General features: G+C 41.6%; 1 protein-coding gene across 1 annotated transcript; it reads right to left on the bottom strand.

Annotated features, from left to right (window-relative positions):
• Positions 1–204: 204 nt before the first annotated feature.
• Positions 205–22673, bottom strand: LOC125704084 (guanine nucleotide-binding protein G(o) subunit alpha-like). The gene is made up of 8 exons (XM_048969401.1): positions 22022–22673; positions 21794–21836; positions 14377–14518; positions 9699–9859; positions 8974–9102; positions 7174–7303; positions 2453–2606; positions 205–2010 (listed from the first exon to the last, which is right to left on the bottom strand). The coding sequence occupies exons 1-8, from the start codon at positions 22137–22139 to the stop codon at positions 1823–1825; spliced, it is 1065 nt and encodes a 354-aa protein (XP_048825358.1). The 5' UTR covers positions 22140–22673; the 3' UTR covers positions 205–1822.
• Positions 22674–22828: the final 155 nt, after the last annotated feature.

The raw sequence follows: 22828 nt of genomic DNA, 5'->3' as shown, positions 1-22828 counted from the left end.
GTCTGGTTCACAGATCACTGACTGAACAAAACACTCCCAGGATCGTAACCAGACACAAATCATTTTGATATTATTTGCTATAATCCTTATATTTTGTAGCTTTGTCATTTCCTTTGCAGTACCCTTACATCACGTCTGTATGCAGATCAAATTTCAACATGGAAAACCTGAAGCGATACCAATCATGAGTCAAATTGCCTCAAGTTGTAATGAAAACTGGATTTTTAATTTAAACACTATGTTTGCCCTGTTTTTCAAGACAAACATCCCACACAGAAAAACAGCCTTTCATATAAAAGTGAAGGGAAGGAGCACAAAAATATTCACTGGGAAGAATGAATAGAGAACGAAAAAGTGGAAACAGCTGTACAGGAATGCGAAGGTCTCAGGGAAGAAGGGCTCGTCTCCCTTTATCCAGTGAGTGCAAATGTCTTCTGTTGTGCAGTCTGGAAGGTCCCAGAGCAGAACAAATGCACAGGATCACCACATCACCACATCACCACATGCTTTTTTCATTTCCCAAAGATAGTGTAGGGTAAACAGGCAAAAGATTCAGCACGGTTAACATCAACATTGGCAAGTCAGTGAGATGTGCAGAGTGACTTCGAGAAACCTCAAACACTCACAGGCAAGGGGGAGAAAAAAAATCTTTAGTTACAAATCACAGTACATGTAATAATCATCATTCATTTTTAAACTAGTAAGACTGTATCTATGGTGTTCTACCAAAGCTTCGAAAAGCACATTCCCCAATCTGTCACTTTCTGGCCAGAATAGCTGGCGGTCAGTGGTTTCCCACCAACATCATGCTTTTGGTTCATGCACTTTCCTTGCGTATTTTGTCTAATTTCCCACGTATTTTCATTCGAGCATATATGTCGTAGGCAAAAGATTGTGTCGTCTGTGAGGAATAATGGTGGGATCTGCCTTAGGGCAGACAGAAGACAGCAGATGAATGGGAACGGCAGTATGGCTGTAAGGGTGGGGGCCTCAAAATATTTTAATTCATGCATTTCCTACAATGAAAAAAATAAACAAGTGTTTCCTTAGTGACAAGATTAACAGGTTCCTGAGACGGTATCCTGGTGCTTCAGGTTCCTTTCCCAGGCCTGTTTTTTTTTTCTTGGCACTAATATGACACGTTACAGAAATGTACTTTGCGGATGAGCATTGTGTGGGAAACCAACTGACAGCACTCCGGAACCGAGAGCGAAGACTGAGCTCTTTGTCAGGACTGCGCTTATTGATCCACACATTACAAACAGATCAAAGATGACATGGTGACCGTCTTTGTCATAAAAAGAGACATAAAAAAATAATAAGTTAACATTCTAATATAGCTAATCAGGCTTCTCTAAAATCATGCCCGCGATGCGTCTTACATCACTCTGAAAGCCACTGGGTATTTTTCAAATGTTACTCTGTGTACTTCTATTGTACTAATGTGTTACTTATCCAATACAAAGCATCTTGAGACAAAATGTTGCCAGGTTACACTTCTGATTTATATTCATGTCATTATTATACACAATATTACATAAACAGTAATAAAAAGATGTGTAACAAAGTAGAAGACAAAAAACAGACAGTCAGCAAGACAGACAGACAAATAAAACATACATTTGTCCTAAATTTGTCCTAAAACTGTAATGTCTGGATTTACATATTGACTCAGTTCTTTTGGCATCTCTTTGTGGAAAACTGAAACATTCTTATATATATAAGATATGTGCCTTTTTAAAAAGTATGATTATAGTTGTTTACCAACTTGCATTTCAATAATAATTTTTACTAAAAGAATCAGGTGACAGAGACTGCTAACTCAATAGAGGCCGCAGCCTCGCAAATTGTTGGCGATGATGATGTCAGTGACGGCATCGAACACCACCTGGATATTCCCTGTATCTGTCGCGCATGTCATGTGACAGTAGATCTCCTTATTGGGTGAACGGTTCTTGCTCTCAAACTGCGTCTGAATATAGGCAGCTGCATCGTCATACGTGTTGGGGCCTAGACAGGGCATGGGGTTAAAGGTACGAGAAAAATAAGTTAGAGAGACATGAAAAACAAAAAAATCACGCTGATGTGAATTTGAACGCTTTTTTTCTGGCTTCAGTCTCATGTTACTGTTTACTTTAAGATGATGTTTGAACTAAGCAGACCAGACCTATGACTGAACCAAAACCTTCAAGCTCCAACACCGTGAAGAAGACCAAGAATTGTCAGAGGTCAATGAATTTGCAGAATTTCATGAACAATGTTTTATGCACGTGCATGTAACCTAGTAGCCTTTAACATATTAGGCTATGAGAAGGAGCTTTAGTCATATAGAAAGTGTAGCATGAAGGACCAAGAGAGGGCTTTAGAAATGCAGAGAGATGAGGTCAGTAATGCATATTGTGGGTCTTGTTTAGAATTCAATCAAAGTTAAAAGGCTCAATCAGTTTCTTACCTGTGTATTCTGGGAAACAGATGCTGAGGGCCGACTTTTTAATCTTTTCTGCAAACAGGTCTTTCTTGTTGAGGAAGAGAATGATGGACGTGTCAATGAAGAATTTGTTGTTACAGATGGAATCGAAGAGCATGAGGGACTCGTGCATGCGGTTCTGTAAAATGAAAGGAGAGAGAAAGAAGCAGCAAGAGAAGGAGAAAGAGGATGGGAGAAATGAAAAAGGGGAAAAAGAGAGGAAGCATAGGGAAATAAGAAATGAGAGAAAGAGGAAGAGGTTAGCTTTGGTCCAATGAGGCATGAAATCATTGATTCGATGGGGAGCTGTTAGTCAGACCATGCCTAATGCTTCTGATAACTACACCGTTCTCAGAGCCAGTGGTTTCTGAAGTTCATGAGGTCAAAAGTCAGGAGGCACTGGGGTCAAAGCTACACCAGCAGAACCATGTAACCGGACATTGAAGATGTGCTGATGGTGACTGCAGGGTATATGAAGAAATGTCCTTCCTATTCATTTGAAACAGCAGTTACACCCCCCCCCCCCCACACACACACACACATATACCTATCATTATGGGGACCACTCATTCATGTCTATGGGAAAACTGCTAACGCTAACTATGACAACCTTAACCCCCACCCTGCCCTAACCATAACCATAAGAAACCAAGCAAAATACAAGAGTTTTTGCAGTTTTAGTTTATTCATAGCAGTCACCGATTTTAATAAAATAGAGTTTTCCCTTATGGGTACCAGGAAACCGGTCCCCATAAGGGGAAAAAAACAGATATTTATCAGGTTATGGGGATATTGTGTCCCCATAAGGATAGGTATACCCGCTGACACACACACAGACGCACACAGCATGGAGAGGTATGTGTGTGCTCTTGTGCTCTTATCTCCAGCAGATACAGGAAGGTCCTTGTCTGCATCAGAAGCTCACGCCTGCAAAGCAATAAAATGATCCACACTATCGACAGCAGAACTACTGCCTGACTATGCGAAACGTGGGTGTGTGACAGGGACTAGAACACACACCCAATCCCCTAATCCCCAAAACCAGACACACCCTCAAGGTGCGGGTCAGTGAAAGAGCCCTCAGAGGAACAAGAGTGAGAGACACAACCAGTCAGAAACAGGCATTTTTTCCCCCACTGGTCAGTAGAGGATCACCTCAAGTTAGAACCAGTCCTCATTCTGGTAGAAAAAAAAACACTTATTTAGATAATTTATTATTAATAAAACACACAATAGGTCTTAAAATCATAACAATAGAAGATTTCATCAAATCAGGAAATGCACAGAAACAGGCACTTTATTTATTTAATCCTAATAAACACATTAGTACCCATGAATAATTACAGAGGCGAGACACAACAGGGAAGTCTGACCCTGAAACTTACGATGGGAGCAGGTTTAGGGCAAAAGCTACACCAACGGAGCAGAGTGGAACACAAATGGCACTCAATCCATAATGCATCTCTTCAGCCACAGCTTTGTCATAGTACATTTGTTAAATATCAAATATCATAAATACATCAGCATAGTGACCCTGTGGGTAACACTCCCATCGCTAGGGATGTTGGTTTGATTCTCCCCATGTTTACATGGGTGTTCTCTCAGTTCCCCAGCTTGGGCTGTCCAGATACTTGTGGTCAGGTGAAAGGCTTCCTCTTGCCCAAATTCTGCGGGTGAGTTTGCCCTGCAGTGGACGGGCATCTATCCAGGGTGTCTCCTACATTGTCTCCTTTGCATCGTAGGATAAACAACAGGCTCCCTGTCTCCCTGCATTGGAGAAGCAGTTATAGAAGATGGATGACCAGCCCAAACTGGAAGACTGCTTTTCCTGGGTTGTACATACTGTACATAACTAATAATACTGCATTAAATCTGTTTTTTTGTTTATTTCAGTGAATTTTTGTCAGTCGTTCTGAATTACCTGTCATAATCTGAGCTGCGCCACCCTGCTATTTACTGATGTAATTTTTCCTTTCGCTATCATGCTGTGGAAGAACGAAGTAGAACAAAAACTGATATCTGATTGAACAAGCCTTATTTGGTCCTGTTAATTGTTCTACAGTCGTGAGACACATAGCCAAAGAATCCTGACACTGGCAGCAAGGGCAGACGGGGAGAGACAGGACAGACTGTGGTAGTGTAATGACAGTGTTTGTTGTCATCTGTTACCCTGTTACAGCCCTCAAGCAGACAACATGATGAGCGCTATCTGCCAATTAGCCAGAATCCAGCACCTTAGACCTTCAGCGGTGATTCTGGCGATTCTGGGGGCCCGAGGCCAAAACAGTGCAGGCCACTCCAACTGCTCCCCAGACATGGTAAAATATTATTATCATTATTTTGGCTAGAATTCTAAATTAATAATAAACAAACAGGATTTTAAAAACGTCATAAACAAACACTTCTGCAAAAAACACAATACAGGAATAAAGGAGATTTGTCGCTGCAATGTACTATGAAATTGGCTGCCCTTGGGGGGCCCCCTCTCAGTTCAGGGCCCCAGGCAACTGCGTGCCTTGCCTGTCCTATCGCTGCACCTTTGGGGATCATCATACAGCCATAATTTACAGTTTGTTGCTGTGGCGTCCACTTTCTGATGTGTTCCTGACATGCTTTAGAACAAAGGTGACAAAACACGTTTTGGAATGAGAGAAAAAAAAGGCATTATGAAAACTTTCTAGTAAACAAAATACTTTTTAATTATCAGTCAACATATCAAAAGTTTGTGTAGAGCCTGTTTACGAATCATGACAAATGTACTATCTTAAATAATTAAGATATAAATATATTATGGGTGTAGGCATTAGCTGAAAAGTTTCTTCTTCTATTAATTTTGATTGAGGAAAGACAAAACAAAACTGTGATTTAGACTAGAGAGGGAGCACGGTTAGGTCTGACAGCAGAAGTCCCCGTGTGTTTTAGAGGCAAAGCTCTGTAGCCAGACTCAAACTTCAGATGTTAAAGGACACTTATTACTTTAAAGTTTATCTATCAAAACTTTTAGTATCAACAATAATTGTTTTTTTTTTTAGATAATTTGATCATTCTTGAATTTTTAGTGCAATCAGACACAGGTGGCTTTGCCAGTCCCAAGGGGGCTCTGTCTCAATGCGGATATATTGTAACAGGGCAAAGACGACAAACCAGCAGCATTATAAGGACATGGCCAATACACCCAGAGTCTCATTGTGATCCTGACTGGGAGTCTCTGTATCTCTAAACACAGAAAAGACAGGATCTTTGGCATCATATTCATGGTTTTTTGGCATATAAAGCACCTGGCTATGTATAAACATGTCAGTGAGTATCTTCGTACTGCTGGCAGGGGAATCAGGAGGGGCCTCCAGGTATAACGTGAAGGAATAGGAGGAATTACAGTAGCAATGACACTGTTACAAAAGATGGCGCCCTCTGGAGGTGGCTTTGCTCCTTACAGGCCACAGTGCATCAGATTGGAGGCAAAGACAATGTTCGTTGCTGTTTCAGTGAGAATCTGGGCACACGTTCTGTGAGAGTGCACTTTGGTTCTGGTAGATTTGTCCTTGTGCTTAAGCTGCAACATAGTGTGCCCTACAGCTTCCAAAAAGCCATGAATTATGACTTGTGTTCTAGCTCATTATTGTCTGAGTGCCAGGGATGGTCTAACGGATTACCTGCATACATGCATACACACAGGCTGTAAATAATCTCCTCAGGGAAATAAATGCAAAGTGGTATTTTCTTTGTCTCCTCTTCCAAGACTTCCTTGTTCAGGAAGAGGTTGTTGGAAACCTCCCTGAACCATCTGTCGTTACAGATACTGTCAAACAGCTTCACAGATGCAGTATGTTCAGGTCTGAAGGCAGAGAGGGTAGTGAGACGGACGCACATGTATGATAGCATGTGACGGCAAAAAGCAAGGCTGAGTTTCAGCTGTTTTAGCTGTTTTCATTCCACTGATCAATTTCATACCTGCGTGTGTCGGTGTGGTGGGAGGGGCCTCTGGAGAAGGGGTGGAGTTTGAGTATTTGGCAATCAGTGATCAAAGCTTAACCAATGATGAGTGAGACAGGAAAACAACTGATTGACTGGAGGGGGCATGCAGAAAGAGCGTAGAACAGTTAAGCAGAACCTGCACAATCAGGCACCGTATCACGCAGCTCGTTTCATCAAAAGAGAAAATCATATCATTCGACGGCACTAACTCACAGGAAAACACGCACATACATTTTTTAGGTCTCGGAATGGAAGAACAGTAGATAAGGTGAAGATTAAATGATGCTGCAAAAGCATTTTACTGGATACCTGCTTACAGTGACGAAGGCCCACAATAAAAGAGAGTAGGGTTAGTTTAGCATTTTAAATTAATTTTCTGAAAGTGCTCGCTTTCGGCTTTCAGTTAAATGTTGCTGGTTACGTTGAACATAAAGAAAAAAATAACCTGCTGTAATGTTTTAATGTTAGCAAATGGAACAAAAGTTTTATCTAACATGAGAAGAAGCTTTTAAAATTTCAATGATTTTGGATGGTTGGATGGATGGATGGATGGATGGACTTTCTATATTCATCATATTCTGTGGGTTATGTACCATATTTAAGTTATGGACCAGTCATGTGTGTGTATTTATAATCAAATATGTGTTTGCATTACATGCTGTTTGTGTGCATTGTGTAGCTGGCAGTGTTTTTGTGTGTGGGTGCGTAATGGCAAACGAAGCATAACTCACTGTCGTCTCATCCTCATGTAACACCTGGTCGTACCCACTGAGAGCCACACAGAATATAATGGCGGTCACGTCTTCAAAGCAATGGATCCACTTCTTCCTCTCTGACCTCTGACCTCCAACATCAAACAACCTGGGAACAGGCACCACAGCAGAAAATTGACAAAGGTATAGAGTGCATATGTAATGATGCTATACATAATGATATACGGTGACAGAAGAAACATAATGACATTGGGTACATTGGGACAGAGGACGTGTAATGACACTGGATACATAATGACGGAGGATGGATAATGACACTGGGTACACAGTGACGGAGGATGGATAATGACACTGACTCCACAGTGACAGAGGACACGTAATGACACTGGGTATATAATGACACTGGAGATACAGCAACAGAGGATACATAATGACACTGGGTATATAATGACACTGGAGATATAGAAACAGAGGATACATAATGACACTGGGTATATAATGACACTGGAGATACAGAAACAGAGGATACATAATGACACTGGGTATATAATGACACTGATTCCACAGAGACATTGGAAGCTTTATAATGACTTTGACTTCACAGTGACAGAGGTTACATAATGAGATTGAATGACATTTAATACAATTATAGCAAACCTCAACTACCTGCTTATGGAAAGAAATGTTTTATTTGTTCAGACCTAAAGTGCTCCACGATCTCAATCCATTTGTATCCTTGTATTCTTGAATCAGTAATAAACAGAAAATATTGATCTTATGTTGCACAAGGGGGAAGTACATATGTGCTACACTTCGTCTACATATAGTCTTCTATATCTAGGACTATACGTTAACGTATCTATGCGGTTCCATTTGCAAGACAAAAACACACATCCTCAATGAGACAACACTGCTCTCTGCTGGTAAGAATGTGATCTGTTTAAGGAAGGAAGGTGTGATTTACAGAGAACTACTATGATATCTGTAGCAATGTCAGTGCAACTAACGCAATTTAAAGGATTTATGTCACTACCAGTCAAGAAGAGAAGTAATTGTATCACCAGTCATAAACATAATGGGTCACATGACATCTTTACGTTCAGGCATGCCCATGGCTGGAAATGAAGCTTGTCTACTTGCCTGAGGTGTGTAATTTAGATGAAGGGCAAGCACACTGAACACTGGTCTTCTGGTTAGTACAGACGCTCCTCTACTTACGAACAAGATACGTTCTGAACAGTCATTCGCAACATGAAATGTTCGTAAATCGTTCTTCAACATCATTTTAAGAGTATATTCAAGTACAAAGAACTAGGATGCTGGGAGTTTGCACGCTATGCTGCTGCGTGGCGGGAGTAGCAGCCAGAAGACGTACTAGGCAGAAAAAAAATAGATGTTGCGGACAGGAAATGGGAGCCCAAGGAACACAATTTGAACTTACAGTCCTCTTCGTTCATATGTCTGAAAGTTCGTAAGTTGAAAGTTCGTAAGTAGAGGAGCATCTGTATATAAATTACATGCTATTGAACCCAGCTGGCTAGTAGCAAAAGTTCTTATTTTCCACCCATAAGAATAATACATGTGACTGAATAGGATATAATGGTATAACAACAGTCTTAGTTGGATTGAGAATTTCAGGTTGGGGAAGTCAAGTGGGATTGGGAATCTAAGGTAGGGGAGGCCGAGTGGGATTGGGAATCTCAGGTAGGGGAGGCCAAGTGGGATTGGGAATCTCAGGTTGCGTGTGCAAGAAAGAGGAGTTTGGTTTAATGAAAGTGTAAGTACCATCCTACCCATAATAAGTCTATTATAACTCACCTGAAGTGCAGGTTCTTAAAAGTAAAATGTGTTTCTACGATTCCAGTGGTCTTGACTCGGGTTCTGAGGATGTCCTGCTCTGTGGGCTGATAATCTGCAGCTCCTATTCGGTCCAGGCTGTCAAGGTAGCTACAGAAAGAACAACACAGAAGGAGAACTTACCTAAAGTTTGTTTGAATTGGGTTGCGAGACGATTTCATTTTATAAAATCACTCATCTGGGTATAGTTGTAAAATATCCTATTTTAGGCCACAAGAATACTACAGATACTAACCCTCATGACACAATAATATATTTATATGCTATATTTCCAAATAATATTAAAGAGTCACTGCAGGTTAACTATAGGCCACCTGTTGTCTCAACCTCACCCCATTCCATCGTTTTAGCACCTTTTATAAATCTTTAGACCATTGGATTAATTATTTAGAATTTCCTACCTCTTATGACAAGAACATTGTACTATCATCTGTTTTTCACTCAGGACACATCTACTGCAGTGCACTACACTTTTCAAGAAATGCTAATGTCTCATAGATACTTATCCTGCAACTCAGGTGCCTTATTGGACACCAGTTCCTTTTTGTCCATCGTGCCCAGGACCCCATCAGGATTTACCAGGATTACTTTACCCTGGTGAGTGATGCTCTACTCCTCTGACTGCAATGGCAGTTGACCCTGACTTTGTAGCATCTTTCAAATCCAGAAGTAGAAATCGTACTCACTACTGGGCAGAGTCATTGAGCTGGTATTCACGAGCACGGTTGAAGCACTCCTGTATTCCCGAATCAGCCCAAAGGCGTATCATTGCAGCCAACAGTTCTGGGGAGTAGGGCTCGGTATCCTCCATGCGACTGACCACATCACACACCATCTTAGCATCTGCCTGCAGAGAAGGAAGGGTTGTGTCAAGTGCATTCTGGGGGCGAGTATATCCACGCTCGATTCCTAATACCGATTTGACATAGTGAGCCACCTGATTACGTAATTGAAGTTGTCTTTTTTGCTAAATCCCTGCAAGGAATACAGCTGTCAGCGCAGACACAAGTGTGTGATAATTTACTTGCATTTTTGATTACATCAGCTTTACCATTTGTCACAATTTTGTATTTCTACATTCAAATTTCTACTCCTAACAGTCCATATATAAGATGCACTGACTCAACCTTAACTAGTCCATAAAATATACACACTAATCTACTCACTCTAAGTTACTCCGGTGGCGATCACTCTACATCTCTATGGCTCCATATCCCATCACACTCTCCCCGTAGCTCTCACTCTGTTACTCTCTCCAAACCTCCGCTAAAATAACCCTGTTATTTCCAGTAACCATACAACACACCCGTGTGTTTTGTGACCTGACCACTAGCCCACCTCATATATCTATTCAAAATCTCGTTCCCTTTTTTAACTAATTAAGTTAATTAATTAAGCGAGCTGGTGGTTAAATTTAATAAATACGTAGAATGGTTCGGGTGCCACTGAGGAGAAGTTTGGGAACTGAAGTGGTGTTGATCTAGTTATCTAAGTAGATATCAGTAACTTTTTGGAGAACAGAAGACATTTTTACTAGTTTTTATTGTGTTACTCGTAATTTTCATATGTTCTGATGTTAAATAATATTTTTTGTTCTAAAAATATGTGCACTTACTACCCAGATAAATAACGTTAAACATTTCTTTTGAGTGCCTAAGACTTTTGCACAGTGCTGCCATTTATCTATACATGTAAAAATAATTGCATATATATGGAAATGTATCTATATGGATGGAACTGATGAGTGTTCTCCGTAGAAAGCAGTACCATCATTTTTGCTTTTATATCTCTTTTTATTGATCTGTATGGTTGATTCTATAAGGACTTGGAGCAGATGCACCCATCGTCATCTATATTATAGACCAAGCAATGACAAATGACAAAAAGTCCAATAGAGCCAACAGAGAAGGCGCGGGACATATAACAGCACATATGCAGAGGACAGCAGGACTGTTATGCAGGCACACCTGTTACAAGCTCTCAGCTGATCACCAAATCGCTGCAGTGTTGTCTTCAATCCGTCAGGACAAAAAAAACCTTCATTTCAAACCTTTACCGTGATGCTTTAAGGAGCCACTCTACATAAAATAGTGAATGCAAGAGCATGTTGGTGGAATAACCACGTAAGTAAAACACTGACAGAACATCCATGATCATCGTCAGGTATCTCAGGCCTACAGAGGGAACCAAGCAAAGGCCTGGGACTTGAGATGATGGTGGTTCCTACAGGAAAAGGGAACCAATAGGGAACCTGCACAGACATTCACTTCATCTTGTAAATGTACTGTAACACCATATGGGCTGCGATTTATTTACCACCTATAAGGACTAGATGGGCAGGTGACCCCCAGGACCACCTAAAATCGCCACTTTGCTCGCTAACTTAAAGTACAGCATATATCTATGACAGATAGCCTTAAATGCACTTCTTCTTAAATACTTAACAATGAGGCTATAGCAGAGGTCTCAAACTCCAGTCCTGGGGGGCCGGAGCCCTGTACAGTTTTTGGTTCACCCTCATTTAACACACCTGATTCAACTACTTGTGCTAATTACCACACAGCTCTTGTGCTGAATCATTTGCAGTGGAGCAGGGAAAAAACTAAGTTACACACGGCTCCGGCCCCCCAGGACTGGAGTTTGAGACCCCTGGGTTATAGCATTAGTCACAAATGTGCAGAGTGGGGTGACCCCTAACTTTGGCTCTCCACCCAAACACCAACAGCATATGCTTTATATAAGGCAAATAACTACAACTATGTTTGTAGCTCAGTTTAATGTGCAGTTACCTTAACAATGGCTATCTCAGTTTAGTGCGCAGTTTTTCAAATAAAACACAAAAGAGACGTGAGACAAACCCATAATTTAAAGGAAAGCAAAAGCAGAAATCAACCCTGAACCAAACATAATTTTTCTATGTCAGTATAACTTTACGGGATAGTCTAGATTAATGTTTCCCAATCTGGTCCTCGGGGACCCACAGTTGGTAGAAGTTTTTGCTCCCTCTGAGCTCCCTGCCAGACAATCCATGTTTTTGGTCCCTCTGAGCTCCCTGCCAGACAGTACACGATTTTGCTCCCTCGGAGCTCCCTGCCAGACAGTCCACGTTTTTGCTCCCTCTGAGCTCCCTGCCAGACAGTCCACGTTTTTGCTCCCTCTGAGCTCCCTGTCAGACAGTACACATTATTGTTCCCTACCAGACTGGGAAACACTGATCCACAGTTACCCCTTAGAGCTGTGAAAAAAAATTGTACGTTTAGTTCAGGGTTAAAAATCACCCAAAATCCACTCATTAATAACTACATTGCTACACTGTGTGAGAATGGGTGGGTCCTGAATGTGTGGCTGTGTGTCCTAATCAGACTGGAACTAAAGCTTTTTATAAAAACCAGTAATAAGAAGGCTCTGGACCTCACATAAAGATCGCTACCCTTCCAGCTCATACACTCGGTTGGGCCCCTGACTTCATTACACTGGGATCCCTCCACTGAAAAAAAGAAATAGGTGAATTCCTGACACTGTTAGCTTATAATAGAAAAAAAAATATCTCCAAAGGACAAGATTTTTTTCTAGGAGAAAAAAATTTGATTCTAGTTGAAGTTTTCTTGTCACTGGTGACAGAAATATCTACACCATTAACTACTGTCCTACAAAGAACATAATTGTCAAGAAGTTGTCAGAGAAAAGTGTGTCTCTGAGCATAGCTGCTCCCTGTGCAGACGCAGAACGTGGTTCTGGTTCGTCTTTCGGCTCAGAACATGCACCTAGACCCTGATAACTGATCCTGAATCTGGGTATAGTCCTTCCCTTCACCCAACACTCATATCATCTTCCTTTATGTACCCCTTGTTTTGAAGTTGAAGTTTGAAGTTCAGTCTTTGTTCCTCCTGTACTATTAAACCCATCTCTGCTCTCATGTGAAGTTTTTATCCCTCCATTGATTTTGTTCCTTATTCGTCCTGTTGTTCTGTGTCTGGGACAGGGGCTAATGTTCCATTATAGCCACAGTGGATTCTGTTATGTGGGAGGAAGGCAAACTAAGGCAAAAAATTCACTAAACATGGCTGTAATCTTCCAGAACAAATTCAGACCCAACATGCTGTCAGCATGACTGTAGAACATTATCCGAATGTGTGAACACTGCATAAATTTTGAATCATGTGCATGGAGTACTATGTGTGAGATGGCCCCCTTCATAATCTGTCCGATGTCAATATGTTCGCCTGCATCCCTGTAAAATGGACTTCACTTTAGTAGACTGCTGTGGTGACCTGTGTGTTCCCATGTCAATGTGCATGTTAGTGTGTCAGTCCATGCATTTGTATGTGTCTCTGTATCCATTTGCAGCCTGTGTGAGGGTCAAAACAACATCACCTTGACAACCCAGCATAATCCTTCCAACACATCAGTGACCTCTGATAATCCAAGGCTCAGATATATACACCAGGTTACCACGGCGACTTCATATGACCAGCTGGTATGCATACAAACAAAATCTAGTAAGCCGCACACTCACAAATGTGTGTCGACACAAACACAGGTATGCTCTTAAACACACACGTGCAGTAACAGATTCTTTGCTTCCGTGTGAAGCCTGTTCTGTTTTTTCACTGATAATGCTCAGTTTTTGTACATATTTTTGTACACCAAAGTGTCCTTGCGTTGACTGCTGTCTGTTAAGCAAACCTGTGTGTGCATGTATATATGTGTATATATACAGTATGCAGCCGTGGAGAAAATTAAAAGACCACTCTATAGTTTTAAACAAATCTACATTTTAAATCCTGGTTTAATCCTGGTTCTGTTGGCAGAAGGCTACACCAAGCAGCAGGTTGCTTCCAGGTTCAAAATTTCTAAGACAGCAGTAGACAGGAACAAGGTGAAACAGGAGATACTGGGAACGACCAGAAACCAGCCAGGTAAAAGGCAGAAGTGACTTTCTAATGCCAGAGAGGACTGTCTACTTATCTGACAGTTTCTCATGAATTCTAGGTTGACATCAAGTGACCTTCTAAAGGAAGGGGAAACCTTAAATGCAGGACAGTTCATATTAGACTCATAGAAGCAGGACTGAAGACCCATAAAACAAGGAAGAAGCCCTTCATTAATGAGAAACAGAGAAGAACCAGGCTACAGCTTGCAAATATATATATATACATACATTGTTCACAGATGCACACCCATAAATTGAGAGATGAGAGAAACAGCTGCATATACCCTATATGTACACCTGCTATACCCTGTATGTACACCTTCTATACCCTGTTCGAGTGACAACACATCTGCATATAGAAAATCCTTTAATTTATGGCTCATACAGTTACATTAGGCCCAAGTATTATATGATATTATGCATGAACCCACCCTTCTCTCTTTGTCTCCATACTCCAGGCCCAGTGTGTCCATGGCACGGACGATGGCTGCTAGTGACTGAATGGTGTTGCTGAAGACCACAGGTTTGTACTGCTTCACATCGTCGCCGGAGAAGCCATCTTCATGAATAATCCTGCCCAGATACACACACACACACGTTAATGCAAATATACACGGCACATGCTAAATAACCTTGAATACTAGGAGTCACATGATATATTCACTATTGCTTCCATATTGCAGAGCTGCAAGAAAGCACAAACTGTGAGTACCCGTGAGAATAAGTGAGTACCAGTGAGAATATAAGTGAGTACCAGTGAGAATATAAATGAGTACCAGTGAGAATATAAGTAAGTACCAGGGAGAATATAAGTGAGTACCAGTGAGAATATAAATGAGTACCAGTGAGAATATAAGTGAGTACCAGTGAGAATATAAGTGAGTACCAGTGAGAACATCAACAACACCAAATTTTCAACTGTTCTTTTTTAGTTATACGCCCCGAATGACAGGCCTCATATTAAGATTACAATGTGCATTCCAAGAGACATTTATGGTGTGACATCGCACGAGGTCTGTAACCTTTTGCAGATAAGGATGAACGCAGATTACAAATGTGTGAAGGACAGTATTGTCTGTGGTTGGATGCCAATAGCACATAGACACCTAAAAAGGGAAGATTATCTGGATTTCAGGCTGGACATGCGTGAATGGATAATCTAATCGGCAACCTTGTAAATGTTTGCTGGTTCACATGAAGCTTGTGATGATGAAGCGGACAGGTGGGATGTGCAGGGGAGTGTACACTATGACTGAGTCGTGCCCCTCTATAAAACAAGGGTCGATAGCCAGGTATCCAAAAGGGCCGTTCGGTGAGTGGCACGGCAGGGGTTTGGATCCCATCCCTGCTGTGTCTGTGGAGTTCAAATGTTCCCCCTTTATTGTATGGATTTCCTCCTATAGTGTAAAAGCATACAAACTGGCGATTCAGATTTACTCACAGCCCGTAAGTGAGGGCATGTGTGTATGCCCTCAGCTGGAAAGCCTTGTGTCCAGTGCAGTTTGGATAAGCTTCTGAAATCCTTTACTATATAAGTGATTGGAAGATAGATGGATATTGCCCAGTGAATGTGTGTGCGTGGGTGACCTACAGCGGACTGATATTCCATCCATTGCGTACTAAGCTGTGACCTCATACCGAATAAAATAGATGGATGAAGTTATATCCTAAAACAACTGACAGATTATTGCAGACACCAAGTAAATAAAACGGAGTAAAGAGTATCATCAACACAAGCACAAAATCAGTGAGTACAGAAATTCTACTAAAGCGTAGCATTATTTTAAAAAAATTGCGTAAAATAAAACAATGAGGTAAGTTACAAATTCTCTCTGAAAATATTTGATAACGCTTTACATTAAGTGCACCTTCATAACGCATTCATAATGCATTTGGAGAAATTTCATAAGCAACATGTAAGCTGATATCTTAACATCCCTTAGCAACTTTAATATACATTAATAACAAACATTATACGATAATAACAAATACTATAATCATATAATTGTATAATATTTGTTATTAATGTATTTCAGGACCAGTCCCCATCTTGTCTGGTTCCTGTCTGTTGTTTCCCTGTTTGGCCAGCAGGGGTCGCTTGCCATCCCGTCCTTTTCCCTGTTTTTCATTACAGTAGATTTAGCTTTTTTGTTCTGATCTTAGTGTGTTCCCCTGCTCTCCGGGCCAACATGTGACTGAATGGGCTAAGCATGCAACTGAGAACCATGCTCCCCTACCGATGTAAAAATCGTACATTTTGAGTTTTTTTTCCCTCCTTGTTATTATGTCCTTGTATTTTAGGATAGGTCCATGTTTTGCAACTTTGTTCTTAGTTATCCCTGCTTGTTCTAGTGTTGTGCTTATTTCTGCATTTCCTGTGTAGCTCCTAGACCCAAGTGTATTGGTTCATTGTCACCACCTTCACCTTTCCCAGTGTTTGGTTAATTGGTTATAGCCCACACCTGTTTCTAGTCTTGTCTCCCGTGTATTTAAGTGCCTGCCTGTGTTTTATTCTACTGATTCTGTTTAATTGCTGTAGATATTTGCTTGTGCTCTCTCTACTATTCTTCTGAATAGTTTCATCTTTGTCGTGCTTTAACCATCCTGCCTTCCCATCGTGTTCCCTTTTGTTTCTGGTTTCTGTGTCTTTGGTTAAAATAAAGTTCCTCGTTAGTAAGCTGCACCGTGGATTGTCCATCCCACCATGCAAACGCATAAATGCATACATACTCCTTCACATGTTAGACATGTTAAATGCTGAACTAAAATGAATGTCAAGCAGTTTAATTAAGGGATGGGGGTGTATATGTGTCCCATACCACAAGATTCTTCTGTGTGGTCCTATTACCTCTGAATGCATGCCGTTGGACTAATTGAAGTTCTAAAACTGGCAGTACTGTGTGTGTATGTGTAGCCTGTGATGAAGTAGCATCCCAGACTTGTACCTGACCAGAATATGCACTGAGAAGATGGATGGATGGATGACTGTTACATCATTGTGTCAGTCTGCACTGTGTTAGTATTCCAGGGATGTAGCGTAGGAATTAAAGTTTTGCTGTAGTAAGTGATTTTGATGTCATTTATCTCAGACACACACATTAAGTGTGGCTATATTAAGGTTTTTCTGTCATTAATTACAAGGGCTGTCAGAAGTTAATGCATTAACGTGTTAGCATTATTTTTGATGTCATAATGTGTCATTATAACTTCATGCATTAATTTCGATACTTCAATGGGAAACCAAGAATGAGCAAAGAGTTTTTAATAAGGATTATCCTTCCTGGTTGTAGAGAACGCAATGGCTGCAGGCGTGCCATTGCACAGAATCCCGGAATGCGCAGCTAAAATCAGAACACTTAGTTATCATCTCATGGGGAAGCTGATGGCGTGGAAAGGCAGGGAATCATTGCTGTTTGGTTTTTAAAAATTGCCAGATAGCTCCGAGGATAAAACATATGTGATATACTGAAAATACAGACTATAAACTCTTTTTTTATATGGCATAGCAACACTTTCATATATGTGATTAATGTCGTTGGCAGCCTTATTAATCAACCTAAACACCACCAATCCTTCCTGTTGAGGGGATTTATATAATAATTAACCCCTGTGTGCCTGCTTTGCCCTTTGACCCTAGATGGTCAGGCAGGACTTGTTTTGAGTGTCTACTGTAACCTTTTCATCTGCACTAGATCAAGGGGTGAGAAGCCGAGATGGGTGAATGGATCAATGCCCCCCCCCCCCCCCCCCCCTTTAAAAGCAGCATGACTCAGGGGTCACGGCACAAGTCATCACCAAGCCAGAGCCCATGAAGTCCCAATGGACCTTCAGAATATTCTGTTTTATACTGCTAAACCCATATCAGACAAAAAAAACTCAAATAACCATATCAAGCTATTTTGTTTTTTTGAATGTATCAGCGGCTGAGTCAGGGAACTAGTCAACGTGACCTAAATCAAACTGACTACAGGCCAACATGCTTAAGCCTTGTGCCGCATTGGCCTGTGGTTTGATTAAAGACAAAACAATGTTACTGTGCTCAGGCATAGCTCTTAAGGTCACAGCTCCCATACACAGCTCAGGCCAAACCTGCTACCCCTGGGTTCCTTAGAAATATTAAGCCTGGTAGAAGGAGGCCAGTCCAAGAGTGGAGCATCTTAGCAACTCCTGTACAGTTTTAACCGTTTTTTTTTTTAGATCTGACTGACTGACACACCCTGTGGCCTGACAGTTTCAGTGAAACACTGAAGAGATTGATATTAAGTGGATTTTTTACTTGATGGTTACAGGGTTTACTTTACTTTGCCACTTTGCCACGAGAGCTCATTACCGTTAACCTTGGGGATAACTGGGAAGAGTAACATGTAGGTGTACCAGCCAACTGATACTGATCTTTGTGGTTCTTTTGCATCTGCACTGATGAAGCACAAAGACGGCCTGCGGGGAAAGGATGAGGCTGTGGTTTCGTAACTTGAGTCAATAACTGAGGAATCATATGTATAAGTAAACGAACCCTTCGATGTCGTTTGCAATGCATGCAGAAATGCAGCTATACAGGGGCTCAGAGACATGCAGTGACGGCAGATGGCTTACACATGCTTATACACAGAGGGGAATTATAAAGGGAAAGAGCATGTGTGTGTATAACCAAGAATGAGATGTTCATAGACAGTGTTTACATGCGTATGCACATGTTAACCAGTGCGTCCATAATCATAAGTGAAATCTAGGCTTGTGTGGATTTTAAAGAATCTGTGCCAGTAAGAGTAACTGATATTCAACCAAAACTGTGATCCCCTTCAGGTAGATTGACTGATCTTTTTGCCTTTTCCCCATATGCATGGCCGCTTACGTCGAAAACATGTTAGTTACAGTATTGACAGGGAGAAGCCAGACACAGTTCCCTCGATGCGAAACTTACAGTTGTCATAGAGATGAGTTATCCACACATTAGCAGTTAACATCACCGAGGAATCTCAGCACAGATTCTGCCCCCTCATTTCTCCCTGATTCCTCTCTTTATGTCTGTGATTCTGGCAGCTGTATGCTTCATGAAAGAACGGACCACATGTCCTTCTGGTAAGGAGTCCAAGTAAAGAAAAACTCAATCATACAATACTATACTGAGATTCAATATACTGAGCCTAGCGATAGCTCAGCTTTTGCAAGTCCCCATATATACCTGCTTCACATGCATGTACATACTGAGACCCCAAAATCCTGAAAAGATGGACATTGGACAGCAGAGGAACAGCCTATCCACCACGTAACTGGAGAGAACTGAGATAGGTCCTAACACTGACTACACAGTTAACCTCAGCTGCATTTTTAATTTTTTTTTTTTTAGCTGTTTTACTATTTTATATAGGCCAGTAGTAAGCTATGCAATTCTGCTTAGGTGTGATGTGTAGCTCAGTAGTTTAGGGATCTTAGCCTGTGTCCAGAAGATTGTGGGTTCAGATGAATAATAATATCACTAATGGGAGCTTGAGCAAGGCCCTTAACACCAGGCCCAATGCTAGCTAATTCTGCATTCTGACCCCATACATTCCTAACATGTTTCTCAGGACAGAGTGTCTTCTAAATAAATAAAAATCTCTTATTGTGGCCCCAATTCTGGGAGATTAAATCATAAGCCTCTGTTTATTACCACCATAATAGGTGGAATTAACATTCTTACTACCTGCTTGACATCCTAGCAGCCTTAAATGTGATGACTGTGTATCAGCCTACAAAAATTATTCTATTTGGAGAAATGACAGAAGGCTTATTTACAATCTAATTGTCTGATGCCCATATTTTACAGTATATATAGTGCTGAGCTTTTATTGCTGCTGGAAAACATTTTAATTTTATTTTAAAATCCATTTATAGATCCTAACAGCTGAAGGAAGAGTATTTAGAAATTACTTTATAAAAACTTCAATGCACATGTGAAAAAGAAATACTCTTTTTTACATTTATACAGATTGCATTAACCATCCATCCATCTATCCATTGTCCAAACCGCTTATCCTACTGGGTTGCAGGGGGTCTGGAGCCTATCCGGGAAGCAATGGGCACAAAACAGCCCAGGATGGTGGGCCAGCCCATCACAGGGCACACTCACACACCATTCACACACACATATATATGCACTCCATCCATCTATCCATTGTCCAAACCGCTTATCCTACTGGGTTGCAGGGGGTCTGGAGCCTATCCGGGAAGCAATGGGCACAAAACAGCCCAGGATGGTGGGCCAGCCCATCACAGGGCACACTCACACACCATTCACACACACATATATATGCACTCCTCTGGGCAATTTAGCCAGTCCGCAGCATGTCTTTGGACTGTGGGGGGAAACTGGAGCACCTGGAGGAAACCCCACAACGACATGGGGAGAATGTGCAAACTCCACACACATGTGGAGACTTGAACCTGGGTCCGAGAGGTGTGAGGCAACAGTGCTAACCACTGCACCACTATACCGCCCCCTTGTATTAAGCACTACAGGTTAAATGATATAGGTTACAACAGGCCTTTCTTTAACTTTAACCGTAAACTTTCAGAATATGAGTGGATGTCATTGTCCAGAACAGTATTTCCTGCCTCCAAGTTAATGCATTTCGACATAAAAGATTTAAGGTTGCGCGCTCCAGAGTTCTGAAAATACAGCACTTAACCAGACACCGAAGAGACGCGAATATTTCCGAAACGGTACGATTCTGCTGACAAGCGCTGTCCACCACAGCAACCTCCTGAAACGACCGCTGATATCAACGGGACAGTCGAATTAGTCGCTTGATTGAACCTCACAGTTTAGATTATTTGATCAAAAAATACAATAATTGGCGCCAAGAAGCAGGGCAGTTGTTAAGCATTAAAACAAACAAAAAAAAAAGTCACCACTGTTACGATGGAAATTTATGTAAAAATTCAGACCTTTGACCCTTCACTGCCGTGTTAAGATCGTCACTTTCCCAGAAACAAACGCAGATTGGTAAGAACTGTCTGCAGCTCTTTTGAAAAGTGGGTTTCTGGCAATGGTAGTCCGTCTTATGCAAAATCGAACTCGTATTTTATCCTGCATCAAATCAGGGTGATTGGCGACAATCTGGGCGCGGCAAGCTAAGTACAGATTCAAGGCGTAGGAGATGTATGAGGGTGCACTGAACTTGCATCATAAAAATAAAAATGGCCGAATTATAAAAAGATATTTGACCAATGCCTATGTCAAATCTTGGCTAAAGTAGTCTACGTTTATATACATTTCGACAACATTTAATCACTACTTGGCCGTAAGATGCTTTCAACCGAACTGCTGACATAAAATAATGGCTTCTGCTACGTTTTTGTACGGGAGAAAATTCTAATTACTTTTTGTGTTAAATGTATATTACAAACGAATCCTTTTAAAAATGAAACTCTATGGAGATCGCGGGATCAAACATTAAGGGGGAAGCGTAGCAGATGAAAGGGATAAAGCGTGAAATTGGGATTAATTGAGTGGTGAATTATAATGGCTCTCACTGCAATCCCGCATGCACACACCGGCTCTCCAGAAACACAGAATTGCACCAGGAGTCCTGCACCTTGCATTCATCGCAGTCGGGGATCGCATCGCAGTCTGCAATAATTATCCCTACTACCTGAAATATTTGCCGACATTCTGCTTTTCGGCCGGCTTGACAACCCGCGGCAACGTGGACGCATCACCGGCAGGGGGGGGGATCTTTCCCGTAGAATATGGCTGACCTGAGCGTCCACCAAGCAAACTAGGACTGGTGACTGAAAATGATAGAATGCAGCCTCATCCCACAAGCGCAAAAAAAAAACGCTTCAGCCTTATCAGTCATCACTTACTTCATCTGCTTTACGATGGTGCTTTTTCCAGACTCCCCTGCGCCTGTTGAAATAAAAACACATTAAGAATAAGGAATGTCCCTCATGCCGTACTATGGGAAAGTGAGCATCATTATACGAGTATGCATGAGTCCAGAGTGGAGAGGCCAATCTGTACTGTTCATCCACCACCATGGAAGAGAAACCGAGGCGAAATGGAAGTCCTCTCTATCGGGAAAGCTGTCTTACCAAGCAGGAGTAATTTCACGTCTTTTGCAGCAGTGATTCCATCCTCCTTCAGGTTCTTCTCGATCGCTTTGCTCCTATCCAAAGCCGCCCTTTCTTCAGCGCTCAGCGTACATCCCATGGTTAGACGATTTCACTGCTTCCGTTTCGCAAAATCCGAATACACCCTTCACTATCCTTTCTCCCTGTCGGTCGCTTCCCAGGTTTGCTGCCCCCCCCTCCAGACTCTGCCTGATACTTCTAGATTAACTAAAGCATTAAAACCCACGTCGCCGAGACAAGCAGGACCTGTCTTCGTGTCTATCTTTCCGTATTGTGCCTGGGGTGGTGTTCTGGTGGGTGCACACGGACTAGGGGGTCTACTGGGCGGCCAGCAGTCGCATCGCTCGGCTCGCTGACAATAATGGGAAGGAGCGGAGCTCCAAGCTCGGCGACGTCAGAAGCGCAGCAGAGCAGCGTCCAGATTGTGCAAAGTTAAACGCAGAAAAGAAAGAATTATTCCCAACACCTTCGTCATCTATAACGCTGCAGTTAGTTAACGGCGCTATAAAATAACGTTTTGCAATAGCACGGAGATTTGTGAAAATATATAGAGCCGATAGGGAGTTTGGTCAACAGGACGAAATGCAACCCAAAGAAATGATCTCAGTGGACTGGGTGTGGACTATTGCTCGTCTAATGGTCAGTGGGCTGTAACATTTGAGATTCATGGATGTTGTCACTAAAACAATGTATGAAATATTTCTTAGGAACAAAAAGCAAAATGTATAATTTTCCGTTAAAACATAACTGTAAATATAAAATGAGATT

The sequence above is a fragment of the Brienomyrus brachyistius genome, chromosome 11 (genome assembly GCF_023856365.1).
Source record: "Brienomyrus brachyistius isolate T26 chromosome 11, BBRACH_0.4, whole genome shotgun sequence".
NCBI classification, from domain to species: Eukaryota; Metazoa; Chordata; class Actinopteri; order Osteoglossiformes; family Mormyridae; genus Brienomyrus; species Brienomyrus brachyistius.
This window is presented reverse-complemented; position numbering and strand designations above follow the sequence as displayed.